General features: G+C 37.5%; 2 protein-coding genes across 2 annotated transcripts; one reads left to right on the forward strand and one right to left on the reverse strand.

The window, feature by feature from the left end:
* The first annotated feature begins 13,694 nt into the window (after positions 1–13,694).
* Positions 13,695–15,481, forward strand: WDR79 (WD repeat domain 79). The gene is made up of 4 exons (XM_017145901.3): positions 13,695–13,780; positions 13,835–14,474; positions 14,533–14,721; positions 14,774–15,481. Exons 1-4 carry the CDS (start codon positions 13,762–13,764, stop codon positions 15,438–15,440), a joined length of 1,515 nt encoding a protein of 504 aa, XP_017001390.1. The 5' UTR covers positions 13,695–13,761; the 3' UTR covers positions 15,441–15,481.
* On the reverse strand, positions 15,450–16,206 carry Arpc4 (Actin-related protein 2/3 complex, subunit 4). Its single transcript, XM_017145913.3, has 2 exons — positions 15,597–16,206; positions 15,450–15,535 (listed from the first exon to the last, which is right to left on the reverse strand). Exon 1 carries the CDS (start codon positions 16,101–16,103, stop codon positions 15,597–15,599), a length of 507 nt encoding a protein of 168 aa, XP_017001402.1. The 5' UTR covers positions 16,104–16,206; the 3' UTR covers positions 15,450–15,535.
* Between the last annotated feature and the right edge of the window lie 354 nt (positions 16,207–16,560).

Consider the following 16,560-nt stretch of genomic DNA (forward strand, 5'->3'; position numbering starts at 1 on the left):
CTTTGCATATATGGGCGCTTTTTATCCGAACGATCTGGTATCTGGGGAAGACTCGGGATGCCAGGTGCATTAGAATGGGAAGTCATCTTTATAATGCACGGTGATCAGCTGACAGTTTTAAAACCATGCTGATTAAAATATTATATCTTTGCTTAATAAAGAAAAATATATATAAATGTCCTTATGTTAGAAAGTCATTTTTATATATGTATTATGTCAACCCCCAATTTTTTTCTTATTAAATAAAAGATCTACTACTACTACTACTACTACTCGAAATAAAATGGTGGCAGGCCTGGACACCGACCCATGTCACATCTTGTCGGCCTGTGTTATTTTTGATTTATGTATTTTATTTTATTTGTATGCTCTAAGTCTTTTTATATTTCTTAAAAATAAAGATTATCATTAAAGAAAAATATAAAACTTGAAATTTAATCATTACCAAGATTTTTATTATTTAACTTATAACGATAAAAACATTTTGAAAAGGCGTGTAGCAGCTTTGCAGGTACAACACGACGACTCACAGTAATTGCCCCCATATGCCAAAATTTAAAAAAATACATTAGAACCCAAAACTGGCAGAGGGTATGCAAATTTTCTCTAAAATGCTCAAGTTTTTTTGTGGCATAAAAGATTTTTCTGGAAAACTTTCGGTAGTTTCTAAAAATATACCTTAAGTCGTGAGCACGTGTTTAGTTGCAAAGCGAAACTGCGCGCATCACTAACTTTAAAACTTTAAAAGCGTGTATTTCTTAAATTACGTGTCCAAGTTAATATTCTTTTATATGGATTTTGAAGTTAAAGGTATTATTTTTAAGTTTCAATATTAATAAAAGCTAACTTCTGTTGTCCTTATTATGAAATTAATTCTTTACTTTCTAATGTTTTTAGCAGCTGTTGTATTCGTCTTTTTATGTTTACTTAAAGATTTAACTGTGTTCCCCCAAGATTCCCCGATTCATTTTTTATTCAGTGTAATTGTTAATACCTTAAGGTATAAAAAAAGTTAAAGCTAGCTGCAGATATTTGCAGATGTGTCCATAATCAACAATCTACTAACAGCCTCTATTTTTTCTTTAAGGTCAAATCAGCTGTTCATTGTGTTCTTCTTTCGTGTTTCGTGTTTTTATTAGGTTCAAATTGTAATTTTTGTTTTTACAGGTAATAATCAAAACTAACGGATTAATATTTGTGGGAGGACAAGAACCCGAAGGCATGATTTAAATGCAATAATTCTTTAATAAAAAAAATTTGAAACTGAAAATAGCAACGAGTTTAAAATTTGGTCCGATATTTTGTATGGTAGCCATAGGATATAATCGGGCGATATGTCCAATTTTTTGTTGATATAATTAAAATATTTTTATAGAATTTTGGGAAAAATTTCGTAACGATATAACAACTAGAAGTATTTTTGGCCGCGGTATTTTGAACCACTGTGCGACTCCTCCCCAAAATGTTTCCTTGTTGCTGCTTTAAAGAAGAAGAAGCATATTGCTTCGACAGTCGGCAGCTCTCTTATTTTGCTTTTGCTTCGACTGCGACTGCCGACTTTTTCAGAAGCAGCAGCAGAAGCAAAATCAACTTCCAGAAAGTTTTGCTAGCTGCTGCTACCGACTGAAAGCAACAGCACAGCAGAAGCTAAAAATCAGAAAGCAACGACTTGCTTTTGCTTCGTCAGTCGTTAGTGCTCGGATTTTGCTTTTGCTTCGACTGCGACTGCAGACTTTTCAGAAGCAGCAGCAAAAGTAACAAAAGTAAAAAGTTACAGGCAGTCGAATCAACAAAAATGAAAAATTATGTGACTTTTGCTACTTCGACTGCAGCATTTTAAACACTGGTGTAATCAACCGTCAGAAACAGACTCTACACACAAAAAAATCCAGATTAACGATGATTGGACAAAATCAGTTTGGAACCTTGTAGAGAACATCCAGAATGATGTTCTCTTTAAATAATACAAAAAGAATACCTGTTAAAAGCGCATATTGTACACAATATAAGAAAAAAATATTGCATCCCTGATGCAAATTTACATTTGGCTCATTCCACGTGAAGCGTGACAGGCCAGTTTGGGTCAAATCTCAGAATCAATCGAAACTTTTTTTTTCGATAGAGGATTAAAATATAAGGATGGGTTTTTGTTTTTTGTTTATCTCTTACCGTTTTTTTTTAAACATTTTTTAGAATTAAGCTCCGTTTTTTCATTTATGCAGCCCTTGAGACTCTTTTGAGTTATTTTAATATCTGGTATGCAACTTTGTGGGACATCTTAATATCTTTCAGAAAAATATTTAAAAAAATTTTTTAATTTTTAAATTGAGTATTTTTTAAGGGAATTTTATCGTTGCGCTGTTGTTGCTTGATGCAAAGTTGCTAAACTAAAATCGTTGTCTTTACTAGTAGGTCTTGCAACTACAAACATTTTATTTTAACACTTCGTGAAGAATTGATGCAGATAATGTTTTTATTCGGAAACCGCGTCTATTCAAATTTTTATACCCGTTACTCGTAGAGTAAAAGGGTATATTAGATTCGCGCAAAAGTATGTAAAAGCTAGAAGGAAGGGTTTCCGACCCCATAAAGTATATATATTCTTGATCAGGGGCACTAGCCGAGTCCATATAGCCATGTCCGTCTGTCCATCTGTCCGTCTGTCTGTCTGTCTGTCCGTCTGTCTGTCTGTCTGTCTGTCTGTCTGTCTGTCTGTCTGTCTGTCTGTCTGTCTGTCTGTCTGTCTGTCTGTCTGCCTGTCTGTCTGTCCGTCCGTATGAACGCTGAGATCTCAGAAACTACAAAAGCTAGAAGGTTGAGATTTCCCACACATATTCTTTGGCTTCCTACGCAGCGCAAGTTTATTTTAGCCGAGCCCCACGCCCCCTCTAACGCCCACAATCGCCCACTAACGATTTTAAAATGGGTCCTGCGCCCACATCTTTAAAGATTTCCGAGAACTATAAATGCAATTTTGTTGTGTATATTTATACCTATCGAAATGTAGAAGACATTTTTCAAATCGGACCATTCATTAAAAAGTTATACGCAATCAAAATTTATATATCTATCTCCCTCGCACTATCCAGTACAACGTTCGCACTCCCTTTAGCTGAGTGACGGGTATTAGATAGTCGGGACACCAACCCGACTATAGCGTTCTCTCTTGTTTTAATTTTAAATTTCCTTAAAAAATACTTAATTTAAAAAGGAAAAAATTTTCAAAATATTTTTCTGAAAGATATGACGATTTCCCACAAAGTTGAATACCAGATATTAAAATAACTCAATCGAGTCTCAAGTGCTGCAAAAATGAAAAAAACGGAGCTTAATTCTAAAAAAAAATTTTAAAATAAACGGTAAGAAAAAGAAAAAGGAAAAACCCATCCATATATTTCAATCCTCTATCGAAAAAAAAAGTTTCGATTGATTCTGAAATTAGACCCAAACTGGCCTGTTACGTTTCATGTAAAATAAGCCATTTGTACGTTGGCAAGAATTTTAAAAGCGAACCAAAATGCCATCTGCACGAACTCTTACTCTAGAGTATTTGCGAATAAGTAAACTGCGAGAGACTGGGATGCAGAGGAGAGCCCTTAGAAGCGTTTTTACATTGCACATTGGGAGGAAATGCCTTTTTTTGGCATAAAGTCCAAAATTATTTTGTGCAATTTTCCAAATTTTTTTTTTAATCCGTTAAAAAAATGTTTAATTATCATAAAACTATTTTTAAAATATTTTTGTGACCATCCAGGGCTTTTTGGCAACCCTCCAAAGTCAGCTGTTCGATTGGGTGTGCCTAAATTTCTCTACGAAGCGTGTGAAAAGTTTAATAAATTATTCAGTACCAATTATCTCGCATTCCTTATGGTTGAATTATGAAAAATATTCGTCAAGGTATGTACAGTAGAGACCTGTACGAGTAAGTAAAAATATACTCGAGTAGTACTCGGCGATGCCGATTCCAACTGTCAAAACTGGCATCGTGGCATCGTAGAATCGTAGGAATCGGCATCGTTTTACTCATATCTGACTCGTCATTTTGTTCGAACGAAATTTTGTTAAACAAGAAAGGAAGCTAGCTTTGGCCAGCCGAAGCTTATATACCCTTGCAGATAATTCATTTAATTTACAAATCGCAAAAATGTTAATTTTCCTATTATTTCTCATTAATTTTGCGTTCGGTTCAATGGCAGCTTATGATATAGTAGTTCGATTTTGATAAAATTAAAATCGAAATTAGAAAATATGTGAAAAGAGTTGTATCCTAGAGTAGAAGAGAATACAATAAAAACAACGAAGCAATAATTTATTTCCTATTATATTCCCATTAATTTTCCGATCGTTCCTATGGCAGCTATATGATATAGTCGTCCGATTTTGAAAAAATTTTATTCGAAATTCAGAATTAGATAAAAAATGACATTTCCAAAAGTAGGATGTTATAGGTTCAAAAGCACTCAAGATATAATTTTTTTTACATTTTTTATGATATAGTTGTCCGATCCGGCTCGTTCCGACTTATATACTACCTGCAATAGAAAGACTTTTGGGCAAGTTTTATGCCGATAGCTTGAAAACTGAGAGACTAGTTTGCGTAGAAACGGACGGACAGACGGACATGGCTAGATCGACTCGTCTAGTGATGCTGATCAAGAATATATATACTTTATGGGGTCGGAAACGTCTCCTTCACTGCGTTGCAAACATCTGACTGAAATTATAATACCCTCTGCAAGGCTATAACATGAGAGAACGCTATAGTCGGGTTGTTGTCCCGACTATCTAATACCCGTCACTCGGCTAAATGGAGTGCGAGGGAGATGGATATATACCATTTTTTTCAATTGCGTATAACTTTTTATTGAATGGTCCGATTTAAAAAATGTCTTCTACATTTCGATAGGTATAAATATACACAATAAAATTGAATTTATACTTCTCGGAAATCTTTAAAGGTGTGGGCGCCAGACACATTTTAAAATTGTTAATGGGCGATTGTGGGCGTTAGGGGGGGCGTGGCGCTCGGCTGAAATAAACTTGCGCTGCGTAGAAAGCCCAAGAATATGTGTGGGAAATCTCAACCATCTAGCTTTTGTAGTTTCCGAGATCTCAGCGTTCATACGGACGGACAGACGGACATGGCTATATCGACTCGGCTAGTGAGCCTGATCAAGAATATATATACTTTATAGGGTCGGAAACGCTTCCTTCTCCCTGTTACATACTTTTGCACGAATACAATATGCACTTTTACTCTACGAGTAACGGGTATAAACATAAAATGAAATATATGCGTGCACAAATAACATTCCAATTTAAGAAAAGGTCGTATTCGCACAACGTTGACAACCTGGAAATTGTACCAGCCAAAACGTACCTACAAAACTTTTTAAAAAATTGGTTTTAAATTGTGCTAAAGGCGAGGGGCGTAATTTTTCCTATTTCCGGAAATATTTAACTGCAGCTGTTGGTCCCCAGCCGACATGGCTGTTTTTTACTTAAAACATTGGCCTTTCATAGGTATTTGTGTGTTATTTTTAATATTTTTAAGTCTTTTTAAGTTTTTAAGGTTTTGGGCTTTGGATCTGTTCGAAAAAACGGTAAAAAAATAGTAAGAGTTTTTCTCTGCATTCGCTAAGCTAACAAAAATAATATATGTATGTAGGCTACCACAACGGTGGAGTTACGGTGGGAATAAGGTTAGGTTAGTGCGGGGTTAAGTTGCGATTAAGGAGGTATTAGGTAGATAAGGGTAAAAATAATGTAAAGAAAGGGTGAAGGTAAGAAAGGTAAGGTTTGTTTGGGTCAAGGTGACAAACAAGTTTAAAAAGGAAAAAAGTGAAGTTAAAGTAAGTAAGTATAGTAAGGAAACATTTTTTTTCAGGTGAGACTAAAGTTAGGTTAGCTAAGAAGAGGAAAAACTGGTGTTAAGTTGGGTTAAGACGAGGAAATAGTGAAAAAAGCATTAAGGTATGCAAAGGGTGAGAATAACATAGGTAAGGTTAAGGTGAGGTAATATTAGGGTTAATGCGGTGTTAAGGTAAGGTATGTAATGGCTAGAAGGATATAGATAGACTGTTAGTGCGCTTTAGGTTGGTTTACTGTTTAGCTAAGGTTAGGCGGGATTTTACTCGGATATTAATTTGAATAAAATTGTTTACTTTTACCTTCATAACGACAGTGCTGCCATCTTTTTGCAAAGGAAAAAGTAATAGGTCAATGAAAAGAATTCGTAGCGAATTCCTCAACGGAGATCCCACTTTGAATCCAGTGAAATGGGTTCTCTTTGCGAAAAATATTTCAAACTTGCCCATTGGCCGAAAGCCTACTTTTGGACTTAAAAAATGGTATTGCTGAGTCATCTATGGTCTGAAAGCGTCATTTTTTTATATCGTAATCGGCCATGGAAAGACAGATATTTCTGCTTTTGAATTATGCAAATCGAGCTTTCTGGTTGCAAGATAAAATAGATTTCGTGTTTTCGTTCTAACGCCAAAATATGGCAAAAGAGTGATGATAGTGCCAAAATAGGTATGAAAATAAATGTTGGAAGCAATGTGCTTTGCAATCAAGTTGGTACTGTGCACTTCAAAAACTTAAAGAAAAAAACTAGGGTGGCCGGGTTCTAGAAAACGTCACACAAAACTACTTCAAATCTAGTTTTTCCTTTATTTGACACTGTTGTATTCAATGGTTAAAAGACACAGACACTGTAAAAAATTGGTGAGGTTGCCAAAACTTGAAAGTGGTCAAACATTTTTTTGAACATTTAAATCGCGGTTTTCTGCACTTTTAAAAAGTCTTAAAAATTCCAAGCTTCTTTAGCGAGGAAATATTTCTTATCCCTTCGATTTCTCATCACAAATTTTCAGTTAAGCGTTTCCGTTGGTCAGATATAAGATTAAATACATTTTTGGATTGCAGACGATTACTCCTCAGCCGAATGTCCAATAGCTTTGAAAATTGGTTTCCATACTCTCCTTCTAGTTATCTACCATCGCTGATTCAAAATTGTTAAAAATCGCTGGGGGCCGTTTTCCATAGGTAAGTCAGCTATGCCCTTTCTCAGGAGGATTTTCTTGACAATTTTTAAGATTTTTGAGAAAACGCCACGCTGATCTGGTGTTGGTACTTGTATTTAGTTCTGTAATTTTCCTAAGGTAAGTAGTCTTTTTAGCTATTTTTACAGCTTTTTTCCATTTCAATTTATAGTTGATAGCCTCAACGTAGTTTTCTTACGAAGGCGATGAACACGCAGCTTTCTGTTTGCTTGTAAAAACTCTAAAAAGATTCATTAAATCTTCAGTCCACCAGTACTTAGGAGTCCTAGTTTCCTGAACTATGTATGTTGCTTCTTTAATCTCTTTATTTATGTTTTTTGTTAAGGGCTAGTACTCAACCCAACAAAAAGTCGTCCAAAACAAAAACTTCATATGAAACAAAATTTTTTGACGTTGTTTTTCATATGAAGTTTTTTGTTTTGGACGACTTTTTGTTGGGTTGAGTACTAAGCCTAAGGTTTTAATGCTAACATTATTTACTAATTTATTAAGATTTCTTTCTAGCCTTTTTTTTGGATAAAAATTGTTTTGGAAATCTAAAATCTTCAGCAATCTTAAAGGTAATTGGATGATGATGACTACCACCTAAGTATATAGATTCACACAACCATTCACTACACTGAATCCCTTTAACAAAAGTTAGATCTAGTACCGATCCTTGAGCAGCATCTATGTTTCTCCTAAAGGTAGGGCTACCATTGTTTAATAGCAAGAAATCAGCATTACTCATTGTTTGCATTAAAAAACAAGAGAGAACGTTATAGTCGGGTGCCCCGACTATCAGATACCCGTTACTCAGATAAAGGGAGTGCGAGGGAGATGAAGATAGAGATAGAAAACGTTGATCACGCATAACTTTTTAACGAATGGTCCGATTTGAAAAATTTCTTCTACATTTCGATAGGTATTGATAAACACAATAAAACTGCATTTTTACTTTTCCAAAATATTAAAATTTTTAAAATCGTATATAAGCGATTGTGGGCGTTAGAGGGGGCGTGGCACCATTTTGAAACAAACTTGCGCTGCGTAGGAACTCCTTAAATCTGCATGCAAAAAGCCAATCTTCTAGCTTTTATAGTTTCTGAGATCTCAGCGTTCATACAGACAGACAGACGGACAGACAGACGGACAGACGGACAGACGGACATGGCTAGATCGACTCGGCTAGTGATCCTGATCAAGAATATATATACTTTATGGGGTCGGAAACGCTTCCTTCTCCCTGTTACATACTTTTGCACGAATACAATATACCCTTTTACTCTACGAGTAACGGGTATAATCACCCTTGCTACTGTCGATATAATCACCAAAGGAAATCTCCTGCAATAACTACTTTGACAAAAGGATCTAATTATACCCGTTACTCGTAGAGTAAAAGGGTATATTAGATTCGTGCAAAAGTATGTAACAGCTAGAAGGAAGCGTTTCCGACCCCATAAATTATATATATTCTTGATCAGGGGCCGAGTCGATCTAGCCATGTCCGTCTGTCCGTCTGTCTGTCTGTATGAACGATGAGATCTCAGAAACTACAGCTAGAAGGTACTAAAGCTACACTCAAAAAATTTTTTTTCCTAAATTTTAGAAAATCGCCATAAAATGAAATTTTTTCTTAATTTTAGAAAATTTTCTGAATTGTAGAAATTGTTTTCTTGAATCTAGGAAAGAAGACCATAAAAACAGAATTTTATGAAAAAGCTTTCTAAAATTTAGAAAAATTAATTTTTTTGTTAAATCAATGGTGTTTTTTCCTAGTTTGCTCTCCAAAAGTTTTCTTAAATTAATGGCGATTTCACCATTAAATTAAGAAAAAATGTACTTCCGCCCTTCCTAGAATCTAGAAAGTCGCCATAAAATTTACGGTAAATTTTTCTAAATTTTAAGAATTTTTCTGATTTAAAAAAAAAATTTTTTTCTTGAAAACAGAAAAGTAGAATTAGAAAATCACCATAGATTTAAGAAAAACTTTTTGTATTTCTTTTATGCTTCTCATTCTTTCTTCGAAACGAAAAAGAAGAAGACAGGGGGTTAGTCGGCGGCGCGTTGCGACGACAGTTTTTGGCGTATGTGTGTATATGCTTATGTGTGTTTGTCCGTATGATCGAGAATTTTCTTGTGCGTAGCTGTAACTTTTATTGCGTTGTTTTGGAAATGCAGTCTCTCGCGAGAGAGTTGCTTGCGTTGCGCTGCATCTTGAACCCTTGTGCTCAGTTTTGGATGAGCATTCAAAGTAATAAGTTTGTATTGAGCCTATTTAAGACAGTTAAAGTGCGATCCCTCTAAAAGGCAATTAATAGGTAAGCAATTTAAATAAATTTAAATATAAATTTGGTAAGTGTGTGAAAATTTATGGTAAGCAAAGGGCATACTATTTTAATAGATTTGGCTATTAATAATATTGCAGGCCGCAAATACCATCCTTCTCTAATATTAATTTTAATTTTCGATTGCTAAAATAATTTCAATTTCCGGTATTGTTGATAATTTGGCAGTAAGTAAGTAAATTTTAATAATAGGTAATATGTTAAATACCAACTTAATATGAATATTAATAATTTTTTATCTTTTTTGTTTTCTTTTCTCTTTTTTGTTTAGGAAATATTTATAATGTTATTTTTATCTTTTTTTGTTTTCTTTTCTCTTTTTTCTTTAGGAAATATTTATTATCCTATTTTTATCTTTTTTGTTTTGTTTTCCCTTTTTGTTTAGGAAATATTAATAATTTTCTTTTCATCTTTATTATTTTCTTTTCTCTTTCTTGTTTAGGAAATAAAATAGTAAAATAAATATGTATACATTTTATTAAAATAAAGAAAATTTTCTGAAAATAAAAAAAGTCCTTTTTATTTTAAGAAAAAAATTCTATTTTCAAGAAAAGTACTTTCTGGATTTTAGGAAATTTTCTCAATTTTATGGCAATTTTTCTTGATTTTAGAAAAGTATTTCTGCTTTTCAGAATTTTTTTTTTTAATTTTAGAAAATTTCTTTCTAAAAAATACGGTAAATCGCCATCGACTGAAATTCATGGCGAATTTCTTGATTTAATGGCGATTTCGGGCTGTTTTTTTTTTGAGTGTAGAAGGATGAGATTTCCCACACATATTCTTTGGCTTCCTACGCAGCGCAAGTTTATTTTAGCCGAGAGCCACGCCCCCTCTAACACCCACAATCGCCCACTAACGATTTTAAAATAGGTCCTGAGCCCACAGCTTTAAAGATTTCCGAGAAGTATAAATGCAATTTTGTTGTGTATATTTATACCTATCGAAATGTAGAAGACATTATTAACAAGAAAGGAAGCTAGCTTCGGCCAGCCGAAGCTTGTATACCCTTGCAGATAAAGTAATGCTCACTCGGTGCAGTTCCAGGGATTCCAGATTCAGCGTTTCTATTTAAATTTTGTTTATACATATGTAGTCAAGAATCAAAACGCCTACTTCCTACAAAGTTACAATTAATTTTCTTATATTTGTTTGAATATTCCTATGGAAGCCTTTAGATATAGTGGTCCGATCCGGTTCGCTCCGACATATGTACTACCTGCAATAGAAAGAAGACTTTCGGGAAAGTTTCATCGCGTTAGCTTTAAGACTGAGAGACTAGTTCGCATAGAAACGGACAGACGGACAGACGGACAGACATACAGACGGACAGACGGACATGGCAAGATAGACTCGGCTGTTGGTCCTGATCAAGAATATATATACTTTATGTGGTCGGAAACGTCTGCTTCTTTGCGTTGCAAACATCTGACTGAAATTATAATACCCTCTACAAGGGTATAAAAAGTTATACGCAATCAAAATTTATATATTTATCTCCCTCGCACTCCCTTTAGCTGAGTTACGATTATTAGTCGGGACACCAACCAACAGCGTTCGCACTCCCTTTAGCTGAGTGACGGGTATTAGATAGTCGGGACACCAACCCGACTATAGCGTTCTCTCTTGTTTTTCAATTAGGTTGGTGATTTCATTTTGAAAAACAGGAAGAGATAGTTGAGGCTCAAAATATAACGATTCAATTTTGATGTTACTGCATTTTTTGGACAAGTTTGCAACTATAATGTCACAATTTGTTTAATAAATGAATCTTTGACATTAAGATCCTTTTTGTACGCGATTGCCACTCCTCCATAACCATCGTCTCTGTGTTTTTCTAGTAATGTGAAGTTTACTATTTTCCTAAAGCTTAAGTCATGAGAAAAGACTTCTGCTAAGGAGGCTCGTTGTTCAAGAAAAATTCTAAATCATTTTTATTATATTTTATTGATTCAATATTATGTTGTAAAAATTTTAGACTCATTTTGCTATTATAGATATGTTTCTTTCAACTGTGTCAACTGGTTTTCTTCTTTCTTTTGTTTTTTTTTTTTACATAGTTGCTTATATGAAAATCGACTTGTGTTGATGTTGGCGATTCTTCGTTCAAATTTATATTATACCCTAACTTGTTGATGAATTGATAATATCTATCTTCATCGGTGAACGTTGGATATGTCGGAATATGATCACTAGTACAGGAATCGTTGGTTTTAATATAATTCGACTGGCATAACTGCTTTTTCAGTACTCCATTTTTTTTTATCCTTGTTTTGCACTGCTTCTTCTTTCTGACTAAGAGCCGAAAAATTCTTCTCATAATTGTCAAACCTTGAGTAGTTTTGTTGAATGGCGTACTTACTTAATACCTCTTTTCTCGCAATCTTTTTAACGGTCATAATTTTCTTTCTCCCAAACTGAACAGATTTTCCGATCTTTGGCTGAATGATTTTTCGCATTGCATAGAATGCACTTTAGGGTTAAACAGGCACCCTGACAGCCCTGTGCACCACACTTAATACACCGTCCTACAGACTTGATTAAGACGTCTACATTTAAAACATTGGCGAATGTAGGTATGTAGTGGCTTATTTTCAGGGAACAGACACCAAAAAGAGATTTTTCCAGGCAACTCTACACCATCAAAACCAATTTTGACGGTTTCAGTAGGAACTAGTTTGAAACCATGCATATTGTCTGTTGGAGGAGAACGCCTCCGCTGACTATTATTTCTATCACATTGTAAATAGTTTATTTGATGAAATCCGAAATCTTATTATTTTGTATATCGATACATCGATACCCTGGAAGGCACGCGATCTGGCAACACCAGACTCGCTCCTTTCTCTCTCCTTTTGATACTGCCATTTTCACTGCCTAATAAAAATAAACTCAGCAACCTAGAGCTGCAAAAACATCGATGGTAGGCCCCATCGATAGTTTTGATAGTTTGCAGAATTAACCTCGATACTATCGCGATAGTATCGCTCATACATAAACATTGGGAATCCTTTAAAAAATTAAAAATTTTAATTGTTGAAAATTCAAAACGCAATTAGATTAATTTAAAGTAAGATCTTTTTAATACGTATCCATACATATGGATCAGTAATCAGTGATCAATTTTGTCTGCTGAACGCTTGTGATAAATTTCAATGACGTAAAAGTAAAAAACAGTGCGCGCGCAATCTGAAAAAAAATGTTGTTTCATAAAAATTAAAAATGGCTGAACAATTATAAAGAATTCCACCGAATTTATGGTTTTTTAAACTATCGTGATAGTCTGAAAAATATCGATGTCGGTCACCGGAGGCCAACCATCGATACTATCGATGGTTCCATCGATTATTTTGCAGCTCTACAGCAACCAAGCCCAACTTAACAAGTGTTTTTTATTTCATCGAGAACTAAGCCTACCAGCAGGCATACGACTGCAAATCATCTGGACTACCGGAGCTCCAAAAGGCTGCAATTCATCTGGCCGAGAAAGCGGCCAACATTGTCAATAATAGCTTTCTCGCGCCTGACCAAACGTTCAACAAAATTTATCTTAGCCGGCGAAAAAACATTTTCCAAAATTTCGCACTTTCAATTCGCACTTGTTAGAAAGTTCAACTTCTGAATATTAATGAAGCAGGCCCTCCTTGTTCAAGCTGGATAGCTTTACCTTATCACAATTTCTTTTGCTAACTCTACCGTTATTTAGATCTCCATCAGGAGGTTTCAATTTCGCGGCTGCCGGCTGGAAGGCCTCCGCCATTTTACTTGCTGGTTTTACCAGCCTGCCAAAAACTAACAACTCACCAGAATAATTATTTAAGGAAAGGTCCTTTTCACAAAAAAGAAAGGAGACACGGTCTCGCACACTTCTAAAACTAGTCAATTAATCACTTTTTTGTTTAGCCTTTTCGCTAGCAAGGAAAAGAATAGAAGTAGACTTTTCACTGTCCAATTTGCAAAACACAATCGGTCTCGCTTGGAGTTGAAAAGGAAGTGTGCTTTCTAAGTTGATTTTAAAATAAATAACGCGTACTGGTGATACTAAAATGTTACAGAGTTGCCACGACTTTAAAAAAAAGGTGACAACTCTGGCTTTTCAGCAATTCAACAAAATTTTCAACAGCCCCGAGGCTGTTGAATTGCTGAAATTTCTGAAAGTTGACCTTGTATGGAACAGCTGATTAACAGCTGACCAAAATTCAACAATTCAGCAATTCAACAGTTTAGGGAATCCCCCTTAAGTGTCTTTGCAGTCCGTTGAACGGATGGTGGATGTATCTCTGTGGGAAGAGGCTATTCGGAAAATGGTATCACTCAAATTATATCATAAGGTGTTTTCACGCACGGTCCCTCTATGATTGAGCGGTAAAATGAGCGAGATGGACGATTGTCAGTGCAATTTTAAACATAAAAAACAAATATTTAAAGATAAAACCGTTTCAGCTATCAACTTGAGCACAAGCATGTGCGACGTGGAAGCGTCTTTGCTAAATCATAATGTGAGCTTCAGCAACTCAATGGCTACGTCCACAGGGGAACTTTCGATGCCCAAACTCAGCGTGTCTCTCTCAGAGGCGGAGATACTGAAACTGCGTAGCAGACATCCACTTGACGAGGCTGCTCCTCTGAATACATCTGTGTTTATGGAGACGAGCCTGGAAACCGTGGTCTCGCAGGAGGATGAGGAAGTGCAGACCGTAGGAGTAATCAACATAGAGGACACTTTAGAGCTGACGTCGAACGATAACAAAGTTGTGACAGGGCTTGCGGATTCGGCTCCCCTCCAGTATTTCCAAGGCAGACTCGTTGAACTGGGACGCCGCTGCTGGACCTCGTCGGCAGAGGCCCAGCACTACACCAAGGGCTGCTATTGGTCCCCGGACGGTACCTGTCTTTTGATACCCGTCCATATTGACGGCATGCACGTCATAGAGCTGCCCACCGATCTATACTCCACGTCAACCGTGCAGAGGACGCGTTCTTTGACCAAGCTTCAATCGGCGGTGCACGTGCCTGAGGGCGGAACCGTTTACGACTGCGTCTGGTTTCCACACATGAACAGCCAGCAGCCGGATACCTGCTTGTGAGTAGACAGCTCGCTGGCATCTTTTCCGGTCTCTCACCAGATCGATCTCCTTCAGTTGGTTGGCCACGCGGCAGCACGAGCCTATTCACATGTGGGACGCTTTCGACGGAAAGCTGCGTTGCTCCTACAGCGGATATGATGCTGTAGACGAAGTCATGGCGGCCATCTCTTTGGCCTTTTCCCACGACGGCCAGAAGATCTATGCGGGATTTAAGAGATGTATAAAGATCTTCGACACCAGCAGGTAAACCATATCAATTATTCCGTTCCCCGATTAGTCTTTTATTAATCAACAGGCCCGGACGACTGTGCGATGATTACCCTGTTAAGTTTGCCATATCCTGCATTGCCCAGACAAGCACGCACCCTAACACTCTGACCTGCGGCAACTGGCAAGGCTACATCCAACACTTTGACCTGCGCTGCAGCCCCAAGCAGGGTCCTCTTTTTACGCTGGGCGGGCACAAGGGCGGAATAACACAACTGCGTTACGGCGGAAACGGATTCGGGGACTGGCATTTGTTCAGCGGGGCTCGCAAGTGTGGCAAGCTTTTGCAGTGGGACATGCGCAACTACAAGAAGCCCCTGGTCGAGTTTCAGCGCCATGTGGACACCAACCAGCGAATTCATTTTGACTTTACATCCGACTGTCGTTGGCTGACCAGCGGCGACACGCGGGGAGCCCTAAATATTTGGGATCTCCGCGAATACGGAGAGGCCTCCGTACTGCAACTGCACTCTGACTGCTGCAATGGAGTGGGCATCAACCCAGTTCTGCCGGTTCTGGCGACTACCTCTGGCCAGTATCACTTCATAGACCAATGTGCCCATAAGGAGAACCGCACATTAAGCATATCCGAATCTATTGTGGAGGAAGCGCCTCCCGACGCGAACCAGCAGCTAGAAGTAGTCTATGAAAACGCAGTGGTCATTTGGTGGTGCGGCCAAAGTGAATCGAAATGAGCCGAGGAGTAAATAATACAAATGCCGTTTTTATTCTTGAATTCATTCGGAAATACTAAAACATCGGGGTCGGGTCGAGACTGGTCTGCGTTCACCTGCAAAGGATTGAATCAGATTCTGTGCCTCTAGAATCAAGCCACAAAAGGGAGCACTCACCTAGAAGCGTTTAAGAAACTCCTCAGCGCAGGTGCGGGCCCTGGCATTGACTGCTAGCTTCATCTCGCTTATCTCCTTGTCGATCTCCTCCATGAAGCTAATGACGAAGTCCACCAGCTTGTGCTTGTACATTTGTTCCGTGTGGAAGTTGGTGATCAGGAAACTGATGTCATAGCCTTCAATGGGCTTGCGGCGCAGAATAACAAAGGACTCTGCGCGGCGCATCATGAACCTGGTGAACTTGTGGCACAGAATGCGTTCTATCTCGTCCGCCTGCTTCACGGCGATGCTGACGCGCACCGAGTTGATCGAGGGCTCGATCAGGACCTTCTCCCGCTCATTTCGCGATACCACCACGGGCGTAAGGACCAGCTCCTTGCTGGAGCAGATCTCCACCTCCGGCTTGTTGTGCCGCTCCACCACCTGCGAAGGGAAATCCTGTAGACACATCGCCGCAGTCAGCGAATGGCGAACGGCGGTCAGGTAGGGCTTCAGAGTGGCAGCCATGGTGTCTGGGTGTCGGTCTTTGCTATCTGTTCGCTTTTTGGTAATTTGTAATGTTATGATTCACTTAATTAATCAGCTAGTGATGTAAGCAAACATTGGTGCATTAAGTATCGATGTTTTTTTGGCGAAATTATCCGATTATTCGTTGAGATCGATGTTTTGCAGTGGTTTGTAGTCATCGCGTTTAGCACAATAATAGCCTTTTCCCACAGAGTCCATCCGTGTGAATCGGTTGGGCTTTTTGACAAATGTGAAACTGTGTTCCCACAGAGCACCACCCAAATCCGATAACACCTGATTTGAAGAGCAGTTGCCCATTTCAACACAGAGGAAGGGGAATTTAATTAAGCAAAAATTTCGTTAAATTTCGTTCTCCTAATCTTATTTTAGAATAATACAATAAATAGCTTGATATAATGTGTAACATGTCTGCATGCATATTGATGACTGGGGGGTG

Source organism: Drosophila takahashii, chromosome 2L, assembly GCF_030179915.1.
Source record: "Drosophila takahashii strain IR98-3 E-12201 chromosome 2L, DtakHiC1v2, whole genome shotgun sequence".
Taxonomy (NCBI): Eukaryota; Metazoa; Arthropoda; class Insecta; order Diptera; family Drosophilidae; genus Drosophila; species Drosophila takahashii.

What these genes read in the sequence shown, in the direction of transcription:
- Arpc4 (XM_017145913.3), bottom strand. Translation starts at nt 16,103, where the DNA reads ATGGCTGCCACTCTGAAGCCCTACCTGACCGCCGTTCGCCATTCGCTG.
- WDR79 (XM_017145901.3), top strand. An exon ending in CAGCAGCCGGATACCTGCTT is followed by an intron (nt 14,475 to 14,532) that starts GTGAGTAGACAG and finishes GATCTCCTTCAG; the next exon opens with TTGGTTGGCCACGCGGCAGC. An exon ending in AAGATCTTCGACACCAGCAG is followed by an intron (nt 14,722 to 14,773) that starts GTAAACCATATC and finishes ATTAATCAACAG; the next exon opens with GCCCGGACGACTGTGCGATG.